General features: G+C 45.4%; 1 protein-coding gene across 1 annotated transcript in view; it reads right to left on the bottom strand.

Annotated features, from left to right (window-relative positions):
• Window positions 1-14,188, bottom strand: part of MKRN1 (makorin ring finger protein 1) — a 20,437-nt gene that overhangs the window by 4,123 nt on the left and 2,126 nt on the right. The window contains exons 2-4 of the mRNA XM_008058163.2: window positions 13,814-13,942; window positions 3,499-3,728; window positions 2,788-3,014 (exon numbers count right to left, since the gene is read on the bottom strand). Coding sequence (XP_008056354.1) covers window positions 2,788-3,014; window positions 3,499-3,728; window positions 13,814-13,935 — 579 coding nt within the window. The 5' untranslated portion in view covers window positions 13,936-13,942. The remainder of the gene's footprint in view (window positions 1-2,787; window positions 3,015-3,498; window positions 3,729-13,813; window positions 13,943-14,188) is intronic.

Genomic DNA, 14,188 nt, shown 5'->3' with positions numbered 1-14,188 from the left:
CCAACTCAAAAAAAAAAAAAAAGAAACCTGCAGGAAAGTTAAGGGTGAGGGAAACTAAACTAGGTGACAAAAAAGCCCTACTGAGATATAATTCACACACTCTTTGCCCATTTAAAATATACAATTAGGTTTTCCATCTTCAGTTGTGCAACCATTACCACAATCTAGACTAGAAAATTTTCATTACCCTAAAAATAAAGCCCATACCTATTAGCAGTCACTCATTTATCCCCCAAATCCCTAAACCTGGGCAATCAGTAACCTATGGTTTTGCCAGTCCTGGGCATTTCATATAAATACATGGCCTTTTGTGAGTGCCTTTGCTCACTTAGCATGTGTTCAAAGTTCTTCATGTTGCAACATATACCAATACTTTGTTTTTTCTTATTGCCAAGTAATATTTCATGGTGGAGATACACCACTTTTTCTTTATCTATTCATCAGATGATGGATTTTTTTTTAACTACTCCACATGGTACATGATGAACACTTAGGTTGTTTTCACTTTGGAGTTACTATTACTAATGCTACTGCAGGATTGGGCGCAGTGGCTCAAGCCTGTCATCCCAGCACTTTGGGAGGCCAAGGTGAGAGGATTGCCCAAGCTCAGGGGATCAAGACCAGCCTGGGCAACTTGGTGATACCTCGACTCTACAGTAAATAAAAAAATAAGCCAGACATGGTAGCACATGCCTGTAATTCTTTCTACCTACTTGGAAGGCTGAGGCGGAAAAACTGCCTGAGCCCAGCAGATCGAGGTTGCAGCGGCTGTAAGCATGCCACTGTACTCCAGCCTAAGTGACTCCAACTCAAAAACAAAACAAAACAAAACAAATGCTACTTCAAGAGTCTGTGTGAGTTAACACGTAAGTTTTTGTGTGGACATCACATACATTTTTAACCAAAAAACATGATGACAGGAAATATAAAACTGCAAAAAAGCAGCTGGAAAGTCACCCATAATCACTTAACATGTTGGTATACTTCCTAGTCTTTTTCAGAAACCTCTTTTAAAAACAATTTTCATAGCCGGGCGTGGTAGGGCGTGTCTGTAGTTCCAGCTACTTGGAAGGCTAAGGCGGAATGATCGCCTGAGCCCAGCAGGTCAAGGCTGCATTGGCCAGGAGCAAGCCACTGCACTCCAGCCTGGGCAACACAGTGAGACTCCAACTCAAAAAAATTTTTTTTTCAGAGATAGGGACTACACCTTGCCCAATCTGAGCTGCCTAAGTGCACTCAACTAACATGCAGTGAAGGTGGGGTTCAAACAGTGACTGTAAGTGACACCTGCTTCATTCCCACAAACAAATGACTGTTTCAACAAGAGATGGAGATGATAATTAGAAGCAAAACTGGGTCAGGCACGGTGACTCATGCCTATAATCCCAGCACTTTGGGAGGCAAAAGCAAAAGGACTGTCTGAGTCCAGGGGTTCAAGACTAGCCTGGGCAACCTGGCGAGACCCCATCTCAAAAGTAAATTAAAAAATTAGCTGGGTGCAGTGATGTGTGCCTGTGCTTCCAGCTACTTGGGAAGCTGAGAAGGAAGGATAGCCTGAGCCCAGCAGGTCGAGGCTGCAGTGGCCGTGAGCGTGCCACTGCACTCTACCCTGGATGACAGGATTGCCTGAGCCCAGGGTTCGAGACAAGCCTGGGCAACTTGGCGAGACCTCGTCTCTACAATAAGTTAAAAAAGAAAAAAAAAAAATTGGCCAGGCGCGGTGGCTCAGTCTGTAATCCCAGCACTTTGGGAGGCTGAGGTGAGAGGATTGCCTGAGAGTTTGAGACCAGCCTGAGCAAATTGGTGAGACCTCGTCTCTACAATAAATGACAAAAACTAGCTGGGTGTGGTGGTGTGAGTCTGTAGTTCCAGCTACTTGGAAGGTTGAGGTGGAAGGATCACCTGAGCCCAGCAAGTTAAGGCTGCGGTGGCCCGTGAGTGTGCCACTGCACTCCAGCCTGGGTGACAGTGAGACTCTGACTCAAAACAAAATAAAACAAAAAAGTTTTTAACACAATATCTTCTCTACAAAACATTCATGCTGCAAAGTAAAGTCTGAAGCCTCCTAGTATATTGATACTGGGAAGGTAAAAAGGCACAGCTACTGTGGAAACCTTTGTAATTGTGTAGGTGACACCAACCATATGACCTAGCAATTCCACTCCCAAGTGAAACATACCTTCACACAAAAAGTTATACACTGGTATTCAGAGCCCAAAAGTGGAGAAGTGTCCAATTCATAAATGAAGAAACAAATGTGATCTAGCCATATAATGACTATTATTCAACCATAAAAATGAAGTGCTGATACATGCTACAACATGGGGAATCCTGAAACCAGTAGCAAAGGACCACTTGTATGATTCCATTTACATGAAGTGTCCAGAATAGGCAAATTCAGAGACAGAAAGTAGATTAGTTGTTGCCAGGACTAAAGCAAAAGTAGAAGGGAGAGTGACTGCGATGGGATGATCTTTAGGGGAAAATGAAAATGTCCTAAAATTAGAATCGAGGTAATGCTGTAAAAAGTGATACGTACGTTTTAAATGGGTAAGCTGTATAGAATGTGAAACTCAGAAAAAATTAATAAATGGAAAAGCCCAGCCTGTGCTTCTGAAGTATGACTCCCTGATAGGCATTCAAGAAGCCAGGACCCAAGCTGTTCCTACTTACTCCTGACAGACATTCAATTCACCAAATGTTTCTCTGAAATGAACCGAAAACGCTAGGCAAGGGCAAATCTCGCTTCTCACACCTAGGACCACACACGCCTCCCTAGAGACTTACTTTGATGTGCTGTGACCTCTGGGCAGCATCCATGGGATGTAGGACCTGCAGCCCACACATGTCACATGAATCTCCGTGGAGATACACACAGTTCTCCCCATATCGGCACTCGCCCACTGCAGCATAGGGGCAAAGCTGCTTCTTTGTTTCCACAGCGGGTTGCTCTTTCTCTGATTCTTCCTTGGTCACTGAGCCCTGCAGGGGTGCTTCAGTGCAGGAAGGGGCAGCTGAAAATGTTTAAGAGGGTGGTAAAGGTCCAAAAGGATAAGGCAGATATATGAACTATAAGGTAACTGAGAACCTAACTGAAAAGAAAAAATAAAAAGAACTTCAATTAAACTCCAAAACAGTCTATTGAACTAATTTCTTCACTCTTGAAAGAAATGAATTTGTTCTAATGCTGACATTTCCAAGATTAGGCTTGTAAAAAAGAAAAAAATAGCTCCTTTATGTATTTCTTGGGTAACTGGAATTTGATTTTTTAAGTACTGATTAAAGACGAGGCTTCAGTTTTTCCAAAACATTCTGAATTCATTATGACTGGGATTCAAAAGTTTCTTTCACTCCATCTGTAAATCTTAGGTAATCCAACTTAAAGTACTGTATTATTAGGCTAAAATGAAGACTGGAAGCAGGAAGGTTGTGAAAACTGAGCTACTGATGAATTGCTGTCTGAACACTCTACCGTATTTTATTCTTCAGAATACTTACTACGGCCGCAGTAGGGTTGCCCAGGAACAAACTCAATGGCATTCACCCAGTCCTCTGAACCTGCTCCTACAGTTGCAAAGTTTGAATTTCTTGACTCAGCTTCTCCTGTATTCATTTCACCAAGTGGCCCGACTACTGATGGGAGACTTGAGGAAGCAGCAAGCGAGGACTTTGTAGTTAGATCTGTAGCAGTTGCTTCTTCCTGTTTCAATGGCTTGCTATGTTCATATCTAAAAGAAATGTAAAAATAAGCAGTCACTGTCCAACTTCATGTACTCCTGAATACTGTCCTTGAATTCTCCTCAAACTTTAATGTGAATCACTGGAGAAATCATTAAAAAAAGCAGATACCAGCCGGGCTCGGTGGCTCAGCCTGTAATCCCGCGCCTTTGGGAGGCTGAGGTGAGTGGACTGCCTGAGCCCGTGGGTTCGAGACCCGCCTGGGCAGCGAGACCTCATCTCTACAATAAATCAAAAAAATCAGCTGGGCGTGGTGGCGCATGCCTGTAATTCCGGCTACTCGGAAGGCTGAGGTGGAAGGATCGCCGGAGCCCAGCAGGCCGAGGCTGCGGTGGCCGGGAGTGGCCACTGCACTCTAGTCTGGGTGACAGAGTGAGACCCCAACTCAAAAAAGAAAAAAAAAAGCAGATACCTAATTGCGAAGACTGAAGCAGAGTCCTTTAAAGGTTTTGCAGGTCATAGAGACTATGTAACAACTCTTCAACTCTGTGATTACAGTGCAGAAGCAGCCATAGGCATTATTTAAGGGAAAATGTGGCCAAGTACCATGGCTCACGCCTGTAATCCCAGCACTTTGGGAGGTAGAGGCGAAAGGAATGCTTGAGCCCAGGGGTTTGAGACCCGCCTGGGCAAATTGGCAAGACATCATCTCTGCAATAAATCAAAAATAAGCCGGGCGTAGTAGCATGTGCCTGTAGTTCCAGCTCCTTGGAAGGCTGAGGCAGAAGGATGGTCAGAGGCCAGCAGGGAGAGGCTGCAGTGGCCGGGAGCATGCCACTGCACTCCAGTCTGGGCGACAGAGTGAGAAAAAAATAAAAAATAAAATAAAAAAATTAGTCGGGCTCGGTGGCTCAGCCTATAATCCCACGCCTTTGGGAGGCTGAGGTGAGTGAACTGCTTGAGCCCGCGGGTTCGAGACCTGCCTCGGCAGCGAGACCTCATCTCTATAATAAATAAAAAAATCAGCCGGGCATGGTAGCGCATGCCTGTAATTCCGGCTACTCGGAAGGCTGAGGCGGAAAGATCACCGGAGCCCAGCAGGCCAAGGCTGCGGTGGCCAGAAGCGGCCACTGCACTCCAGCCCAGGTGACAGAGTGAGACTGCAACTCAAAAAAAAAAAAAAAAATTTGCCAGGCTTGGTGGTGCATGCCTGTAGTTCCAGTCACTTGGAAGGATCACCTGAGCCTAGCAGATTGAGGCTGCGGTGGCCAAGAGCGTCCTACTGCACTCCAGCCTGGGAGACTAAATTAGACTCTGACTTAAATAAATAAATAAAGGAAAATATATGGCCGTGTTCCAATAAAACTTCATTTAGGAAAACAGTCTTTGGCCAGATTTGGCCTGCAGGTCACCTACCCTTGCTGTAGATCACTTATTACTCTTCAAATTCCCCTCTAATCAGGATTTTCAGATAGTTGACAACCTATAATCCCCATGGCAACTCTGCTCAAGAGAGACTGTGCAGTCAAACGGATTACTCAAAGCAAATTCAAGAAGCAGATGTGACAAACATTTTATAAAAACATTGTCAATGTTAACAGGAAGAGACAGTACTGACCACATAACATGTACATTCCTTTTTCTTTTTTTCCCCCTTTATTTATTTATTTTGAGTTGGGGAAGTCTCACTCTGTGGCCCAGGCTGGAGTGCAGTGTCAAACTCACAGATAGCTACCCCAGTATCGACCTGCTGGGCTCCAGCAATCCTTCCAAGGCCTCAGCCTTCCAAGCAGCCGGAACCACAGGCACACACTACCACACCCTCAGCTAATGTTTGTGATTTATTGTAGAGACGAGGTTGCGCCAAGTTGCCCAGGTTGGTCTTTAACCCACGGGCTCAGGCAATCTACTTGCCTCGGTCTCCCTAAGTGCAAGGATTACAGGCTGAGCCACCTAACCCAACCTTCTTTTTCTAAACCACTAATGATTTCCCATTTCCCTTTCCCAATTTCCCCCTATACATTCCTTCTTTTCTTACTAAGTCATTAAGCCGTATCTCCAAAGACAGAAAAAAACCTACTTCCTTCAGGGAGCATCTTTCTGCCTGAGATAATTCTCACAATTCTTTCAGGATTTGACACTAAGTGTTTTCCTCAGACATAATATATTAACTATGCACACAGTATACATGAGGCAGTTCTTACAACAAAGCCTTCCTAACCATGGTCATCTGTATGACAGGTGCCTATGTTTACAACTAAAAATGCAGTCAAATCTAACTCAAGACTGTCCTGTAGTTTTTGGCAAACATTTGATGAGCTGGTCTTCAATTCATCATTGTATATTACCTCAAGCCTTCCTACTCCTAATCTTAAACACTAGCTAATGACCTTGCCTGGGAGTACCAGTAATCTGAGCATCCTAACATCAGCTACAACACCCAACTGCATTCTGTCCTGCACAGTGGCATCAGGCAAACTGAGGAATAATGGTCGAGAATCTGCTCATCACTTGGATCTTCTCACTTCATTCAATAACTGTGGGGACATATTCCTTCTTTTAGAGACGATGCAGATGACCTCACTGTTCAGCTAATGGTGCTTCCAAGTCTAAGATGACTCAAAAGCTTCTCTGTACAATACACAACTTCCGGACACATATAGCTCTTTTTACTTATATAAAATTTAAAATTCAATTTATCAGTCCTTGTTCTAGCCATATTTCCAAGTGCTCAAAAAGCAACGTGTAGCTTAGCCACCATCTTAGATAACAGGATAAAGAACATTTTCATTACTGCACCAAGTTCTACTAGATGGCACTGTTCTAAAGTTTACAACTACAAGGATACTTTAAAACTAGCTCCGGCCGGGCTTGGTGGCTAAGCCTGTAATCCCAGCACTTTGGGAGGCCAAGGTGAATGGGCTGCCTGAACCCGTGGGTTCGAGACCCACCCAGGCAACTTGGCGAGACCTCAACTCTACAATAAATCAAAAACTAGCTGGGTGTGGTAGCACGCGCCTGTAGTTCCAGCTACTTGGAAAGCTAAGGTGGGATCGCCTGAGCCCAGCATGTCGAGGCTGTGGTGGCTGGGAGTGTGCCACTGCACTCCAGTCTGGGCGACAGAGTGAGACTCCAACTCAAAAAAACAAACTAGTTCTGGCTCAAACCTATAATCCTAGCATTTTGGAAGGTCAAGGCAAAAGGACAGCCTGAGCTCATGGGTTCGAGACCAACCTGGGCAACTTGGTGAGACCTTGTCTCTACAATAAATCAAAACATCAGTAAGGCCAGGCACAGTGGCTCAGCCTATAATCCCAGCACTTTGGGAGGCCGAGGAAAGAGGACTGCCTGAGCCCGAGGATTCAAGATCAGCCTGGGTAACTTGGTGAGGCCCTGTCTTCACAATAAATCACAAAAATTAGCTGGGCATGGTGGCATGCATCTGTAGTTCTAGCTAGGAAGACTAAGGCTGAAGGATTGCCTAAGCTCAGCAGTTTGAGGCTGCGGTGGCCGTGAGCATGCCACTGCACTCCAGCATGATGGCTCTTTGAGCTATGGCCACCATGTTTTTCTAAGCTTTGGCCTCCCTCCCCTACCTTGGGAAAGTGAATCTTCCCTTCTGTCTCTCTCTTTTGCCCCACCTCCATTTATATTCCAAACAAACTATATTTTTCAACTTGAGGTGGAAGGATCACCTTAACCCAGCAGGTCAAGGCTGAGGGGGCTGTGAGCGTGCAACAGCACTCCAGCCTGGGTAAGAAACAGAGTGAGACTCCAACTCAAACCAAAAAAAAAAAAATTTTTTTTTTCAAAAACTCTAGGAGCCGGGCACAGTGGCTCACACCTATAATCCCAGCACTTTTTAAGGCAGAGGCAAGAGGATTGCCTGAGCCCAAGGGCTGGAGACCAGCGTGCACAACTTGGTAAGACCTTGTCTCTACAATAAATAAAAAAATTAGCAAGGCATGGTGACACATGCCTGTGAGTTATAGCTACTTGGGAAGTTGTAGCAGAAGGATTACTTGAGACCAGCAGGTCGAGGCTATGCTAAGCCAAGATTATGCCACTGCATTCTAGCCTGGGCAACAGTGAGAGCCCAACTCAAAAAAAAGGGGGACAGGGAAGAAGTCCACAGTACAATGGCTATTCATGTACTATAAACGTCTGTCTAGGCAACTTTTTCTTCTCTTAGCTCTTGTCAGGCTTACAATGGCCACCCTCATCTTAGAAGGTTTGCAATGGTCACTCTCATTGCTTTCATGAACCAATACCTATCTTGAAGTATTTTCATTTATAGATTTTTCGGTAGGGCCTCAGGGAAAACTCTAAACAAAAAGACAACCGAGGCAATACGCATCCCTCTCCCCAGAGAGAGTTCAGAAACAAGTGGCTCACGCCTATAATCCCAGCACTTTAGGAGGTGGACGTGAAAGGACTGCCTTAGCCCACAGTTTCGAGACCAACCTGGTCAACTTGATAAGACCTTGTCTCTACAATAAATTTAAAAAATGAGCTGGGCTGGTAGTGCGTGGCTGTGGTTCCAGTTATTTGGAAGGCTGAGGCAGAAGGATCGCCTAAGCTCAGAAAGTTGAGGCAGCGATGACTGTGAGCATAGCACTGCACTCCAGCCTGGGCAACAGAGTGAGATTTTAACTCAAAAAATAAAAAAGATGGCCGGGTTTGGTGGCTCAGCCTGTAATCCCAGCACTTTGGGAGGCTGGGGTGAGTGGATTTTCTGAGCCTGCAGGTTCGAGACCAGCCCGGGTAACCTGGTAAAACCTCGTCTCCACAATAAAATAAAAAAATAGGCAGGCGTGGCAGTGCATGTCTGTAGTTCCAGCTATCCAGAAGGCTGAGGCAGAAGGACTGCTGGAGCCCATAGGGTTGACATTAGGGTGGCCATGAGCGTGCATGCCACTGTACTCCAACCTCCAGCCTGGGAGACGGAATAAGACTCCCACTTCAACAAAACAAAACAAAACAAGGTTAATACCGTAAGAAAACGATTTTCAGCCAGGTTCCATGGCTCAGCCTGTAATCCCAGCACTTTGGGAGGCTGAGGTGAGTGGACTGCCTGAGCCCGTGGGTTCGAGACCTGCCTGGGCAACTTGGTGAGACCTCATCTCTACAATAAAATCAAAAATCAGTTGGGCGTGGTAGCACGCACCTGTAGTTCCAGCTACTCAGAAGGCTGAGGTGGAAGGATTGCTGGAGCCCAACAGGTCGAGGCTGCAGTGACTGGGAGCAGCCACTGCAATCCAGTCTGGGTGACAGAGTGAGACTCCAACTCAAAAAGAAAAGGATTTTCAGTAGTGGGAAGTTGGGAGTGGGGGCAGGATTCTGCTGGGGAAGGGGGGCCCTCATCAACAAGGTACCTGCATAATGAACATTTATTTGTATACCTAACCCTAAATTGTACCCCACATCTTTAAAATTAAAAAGTAAAACAAAAAAAAAGTTAACTGGCCGGGCACTGTGGCAAGTTGTATATAAGGATCCCTACATAGTAAAAGTGAGAAGTAGACAAAAGTCCTTAGGCAAAATTTTCACAAGAAAATAAGCAGTCTTGGAGCAAGCCCCTCCATAAGTGTCCTTCTTTAGCTAGTCTACAATTAAGGGAGCTACATCTATAATATAAGGAAAATTAAGAGCCGGACATAGTAGCACGAGCTTGTAATCTCCAGGGTTTTAGAGGGCTAAAGCAGTAGGATCGCTGGAGCCCGGGAATTTGAGGCTGCAGTGAGCTATGATCATGCTGACTATATCCCAGCCTGACTCAAAAAAAAAAAAAGAAAAAAGAAAAGAAAGGAAGAAACTAAGCTTCCTTCATTAGACTATTAGCATCTGCCTCAACACCAGAGCCTCACTAAAATAGCCTACCTGTTCACTGGTCTCAAACCATTTGGGGCTGGCAAAATTACCTGAAGAATAAGCTGGTTAATATGTAGAGTCAGCCGGGCTCGGTGGCTCAGCCTGTAATCCCACGCCTTTGGGAGGCTGAGGTGAGTGGATTGCTTGAGCCCGCGGGTTCGAGACCCGCCTAGGCAGTGAGACCTCATCTGTACAATAAATCAAAAAATCAGCCGGGCGTGGTAGCACATGCTTGTAATTCCAGCTACTTGGAAGGCTGAGGCAGAAGGATCACCAGAGCCCAGCAGGTCAGGGCTGCGGTGGCCGGGAGTGGCCACTGCACTCCAGTCTGGGTGACAGAGTGAGACTCCAACTCAAAAAAAAAAAAAAAAAAATGTAGAGCCTAGGCTTTATCACAAATTTCTTTCATTTAACTGTCAACTTCTCCATTCATTGCACCCACAGTCCAATCAGACCAGCACCTCTTCTGAAAGCAAAGGCCATCTGCTTATTAACCATGCCTTCCCCTTAGCCATGCCTCCCCCTTAACCACACCTTTCCATTCTAGCTCAGTTTACTCTCCACATCCCCTAGCTGGGCAATTTGGGCTCTCCATTCAATTCCTCTCCCCACAATTAGATATCTACAACCCCTGTCTTACAACAAAAACTGCTCTCCGTTGTGCTGACAACTTTTATTATGACTGCACAAGAGATCTGGCAGGTGTTTTTTGGAAAATGTTATTATGTCATCTATTTCCCTTTCCAACCATACTGTAATGAAAAAATTAGAGAGCAAAATGACCGATGACTGAACTCAGATATCAGGGGATCAACTTCTGAGCGAGCTCCTAAAGTCACATTAAAAAAGGTATCTTGAGCCAGACTCAGTGGCTCAGCCTGTAATCCTGCACCTTGGGAGGCTGAGGTGAGTGGATTGCCTGAGCCCGCAGGTTCGAGACCCTCCTGGGCAACTTGGTGAGACCTCATCTCTACAATAAATCAAAAAAAATCAGCTGGGCATGGTAGCGCATGCCTGTAATTCCGGGTACTTGGAAGGCTGCGGCGGAAGGATCGCTGGAGCCCAGCAGGTCAAGGCTGCGGTGGCCAGGAGTGGCCACTGCACTCCAGTCTGGGCAACAGAGTGAGACTCCAACTCAAAAAAAGAAAAAAAATAGCTTAGCCTTTATACCTAACCCTTAACTGTACCCCACAACTCCATAATAAAAATAAATAAATAAATAAATAAGTGTTTTAAAAAAAGGTATCTTGGTCAGGCAAGATGGCTCACGCCTGTAATTTCAGCACTTTGGGAGGTGTAGGCAAGAAGACTGCCTGAGTCTAGAGGTTCAAGACCAGCCTGGGCAACTTGGTGAGAACTCACCTCTACAACAAATCAAAAAATTAGCCAGGCATGGTAGCAAACACCTATAGCTCCAGTTACTTGGAAGACTAAGGAGGTGAAGACTGTGGTGGCTGTGAATGTGCCACTGCACTCCAGCCTGGGCAGCAGAGTAAGACTGACTCAAAAAAAAAAAAGAAGAAGAAGAAAAAGGTACCACACCACCAGGTCCAACAAGTTTTTGTGATTTATTGTAGAGATGAGGTCTCACCAAGTTGCCCAGGTCAGTCTGAACACCCAGGCTTGTTTTCCTCTATCCTTGCCAGATTTCCTAATGAACACATGTGGAATGACTGAACATTAATATTCCTTCCATCAATAATTTCATGTTCTTTTAAAATCTAAGCATTTGAGCCCGACAGCTGATACATTTTTCTGATAATAACACTAAAATTGGCTATGACACCACCAAAAAGTCTTACCTAGAATAGTGGTCTTAAATTTATGTCCAAAACTTTGACATGGCTTCCTCAAAAAGTGGAGCCCAATTTCTCTCCCCTGAAATGTAGGCTGGACTTAGTAGTTTAGTCCAGAATGCATAGAAGTGGCTGCATGTGACTTCGGAGACTAGGTCATAAGAGGTACTGTGGCTTCTCCCAGGAGGACTGAATCAGTTACTCTGGGATCGCCAGTTGCCAAGTTGTAAGGCCACTAACACAGCTTTCCAAAAGGAATCAGTGACCAGAAACTAAGGTCTCATGCCCAGAGCCTCATTAAAAGCTTGTTTTCAGAGGACTGCTGCCCTTGCTGAAATTGTGGCCACTGCCTATCAGTATGACCTAGAACCATCATTTAAGCCACTCACCGACTACAGAACCCAGAAATGGTGCGATAATAAGGTTCATAGTTTTTTGTTTTCTGGGTTTTTTGGTGAAATGAACTCTCACTCTTGTCACCACAGCCTAGACCTACTGGGCTCAGGCAATCCCTCCACCTCAGCCTTCCAAGTAGCTAGAACTACAGACACACACCACCAGGTCCAACAAGTTTTTGTGATTTATTGTAGAGATGAGGTCTCACCAAGTTGCCCAGGTTGGTCCAAACCCCCAGGCTCAAACAATCCTCTCGTCTCGCCTCCCAAAGTGCCAGAATTACAGGCCGAGCCACTGTACCCAGCCAGATTCAGTTTTAATAAAGCTGCTATATTTGGGGTGATTTGTTTAACAACAATAGGTGATTAATATATCTAGACATTTCTAAATGTAAAGGATAAAAGCTGGGTGGGCGTGGTGGCACACGCTTGTAACTGCAGCACTTTCGGAGGTGGAGGTAACAGGAATGCCTGAGACCATGAGTTCAAGACCAGCCTGGGCAACATGGAGAGACATTTATCGCCTCCACAATAAATCCAGAAAAATTAACCAGACATGGTGGCACACTCCTGTAGATCCAGCTACTTGGAAGGCTGAGGTGGAAGGATCACCTGAGCCCAGCAGGTCGAGGCTATGGTGGCCATGAGCGTGTCACTGCACTCTGGCCTGGACAGAGTGAGACTCTGGGCCCAAAAAAAAAAAAAAGAATAAAACAAAATAAACATAAAAGAAAAGTTATACCCAATGTTTAAACAGAACCCACTGCTGTTAAATTGAAATTAGCTGGGCTCGGTGGTTCAGCCTTGTAATCCCGCACCTTTGGGAGGCTGAGGTGACTGGATTGCCTGAGCCTGCAGGTTCGAGACCCAGCTGGGCAACTTGGCGAGACCTCATCTCCACAATAAATAAAAAATTAGCCAGGCGTGGTAGCGCGCGCCTGTAATTCCAGCTACTTGGAAGGCTGAGGCGGAAGGATCGCCGGAGCCCAGTAGGTCGAGGCTGCGGTGGCCAGGAGCAGCCACTGCACTCCAGTCTGGGCGACAGAGCGAGACTCCAACTCAAAAAAAGTTAAAAAATTAAAAAAAAAGAAAAGAAAAGGAAATGCCAGCTGGGCACAGTGACTTCAAACCTATAGTCCCAGCACTTTGGGAGGCCAAAGTGAGAGGACTGCCTGAGCTCATGGGTTCAAGATCAGCCCGGGCAACATGATGAAATTAAGTCTCTATAATTAATAAAAAAAAAAAAAAATTAGCTGGTCGTGGTAGCACAGGCCTGTAGTTCCTGCTACTTGGAAGGCTGAGGCAGAAGGATTGCCTGAGTCCAGCAGGTCAAGGCTGCGGTGGCCAGGAACATGTCACTGCACTTCAGCCTGGGGGATGAAATGAAACTTTAACTGCAAAAAAAAATTTTTTTTTAATTAGCCAGGCATGGTATTGTATGCCTGTAGTCCCAGCTACCTGGAAGGCTGCGGCAGAAGGATTGCCTGAGCCGAGGAGGCCAAGGCTGTGGTAATCATGAGCACGCCACTACACCCCAGTCAGGGTGACAGAGACTCTGACTCAAAAAAAAAAAACAAGTTGTGGCCAGGCTCCATGGCTCAGCCCGTAATCCCAGCACTTTGGGAGGCCGAGGCGAGTGAATTGCCTGAGATCGCAGGTTCGAAACCCACCCAGGTAACTTGGCAAGACCTCATTTCTACAATAAATCAAAAATTAGCTGGGAGTGGTAGCACGCGCCTGTAGTTCCGGCTACTTGGAAGGCTGAGGTGGAAGGATCGCCTAGCAGGTCCCAGCAGGTCGAGTCTGCAGTGTCCAGGAGCGTGCCACTGCACTGCAGTCTGGGCAACAGAATGAGACGAGAGCTCAAAAATAAATAAATATATGAGTAAGTTGTTACTTCACAGCCATGAATAAAAGTTAGGCATAAATCTCTCTAAGAGAAATCTGTCAGTGCATTAATATTCCTTAGGAGTAGTTTTCAAAGCAGAGTATTTTTAACCTATTATGTATAAAGTTATTACTTTTTTTCCTCCCAACCCAACCATAAACAAAAATTTATAAACAAGTTCTTACCTGCAGCGGTCTCCATAAATACAGTACCCTCGCTGAAAATACTTGCACACTACACCATACGGACTGTCAGAGAGGTCATGGGAGTAGCGACAGTTATCTCCTTCCTTACAAACCCCATGCATGAAATACCTGTGAGACAAAGGACCACAAAACCAGATTAAAGCCAGACCTCAAAGAATTCATGACTCCTATATTCTACCAGTAAATACACAAACATACAAAATAACCACAAAGAAAGTGGAACTAGACTGCATGATTATAAAATAACTAATTTGGATACTACCAGATGGTTGCCGATAGATCCAGGCATCAAATTATTTTTATTTATTTATTTTGAGTCAGGTCTTCTCTTCACTGCCTAGGCTGGAGTACAGG

Source organism: Carlito syrichta, unplaced genomic scaffold, assembly GCF_000164805.1.
Source record: "Carlito syrichta isolate Samal-C Ts95f unplaced genomic scaffold, Tarsius_syrichta-2.0.1 Scaffold303235, whole genome shotgun sequence".
NCBI classification, from domain to species: domain Eukaryota; kingdom Metazoa; phylum Chordata; class Mammalia; order Primates; family Tarsiidae; genus Carlito; species Carlito syrichta.
Note: the sequence above shows the minus strand (reverse complement) of the source record. Positions and strands in the feature narration are given on the sequence as shown.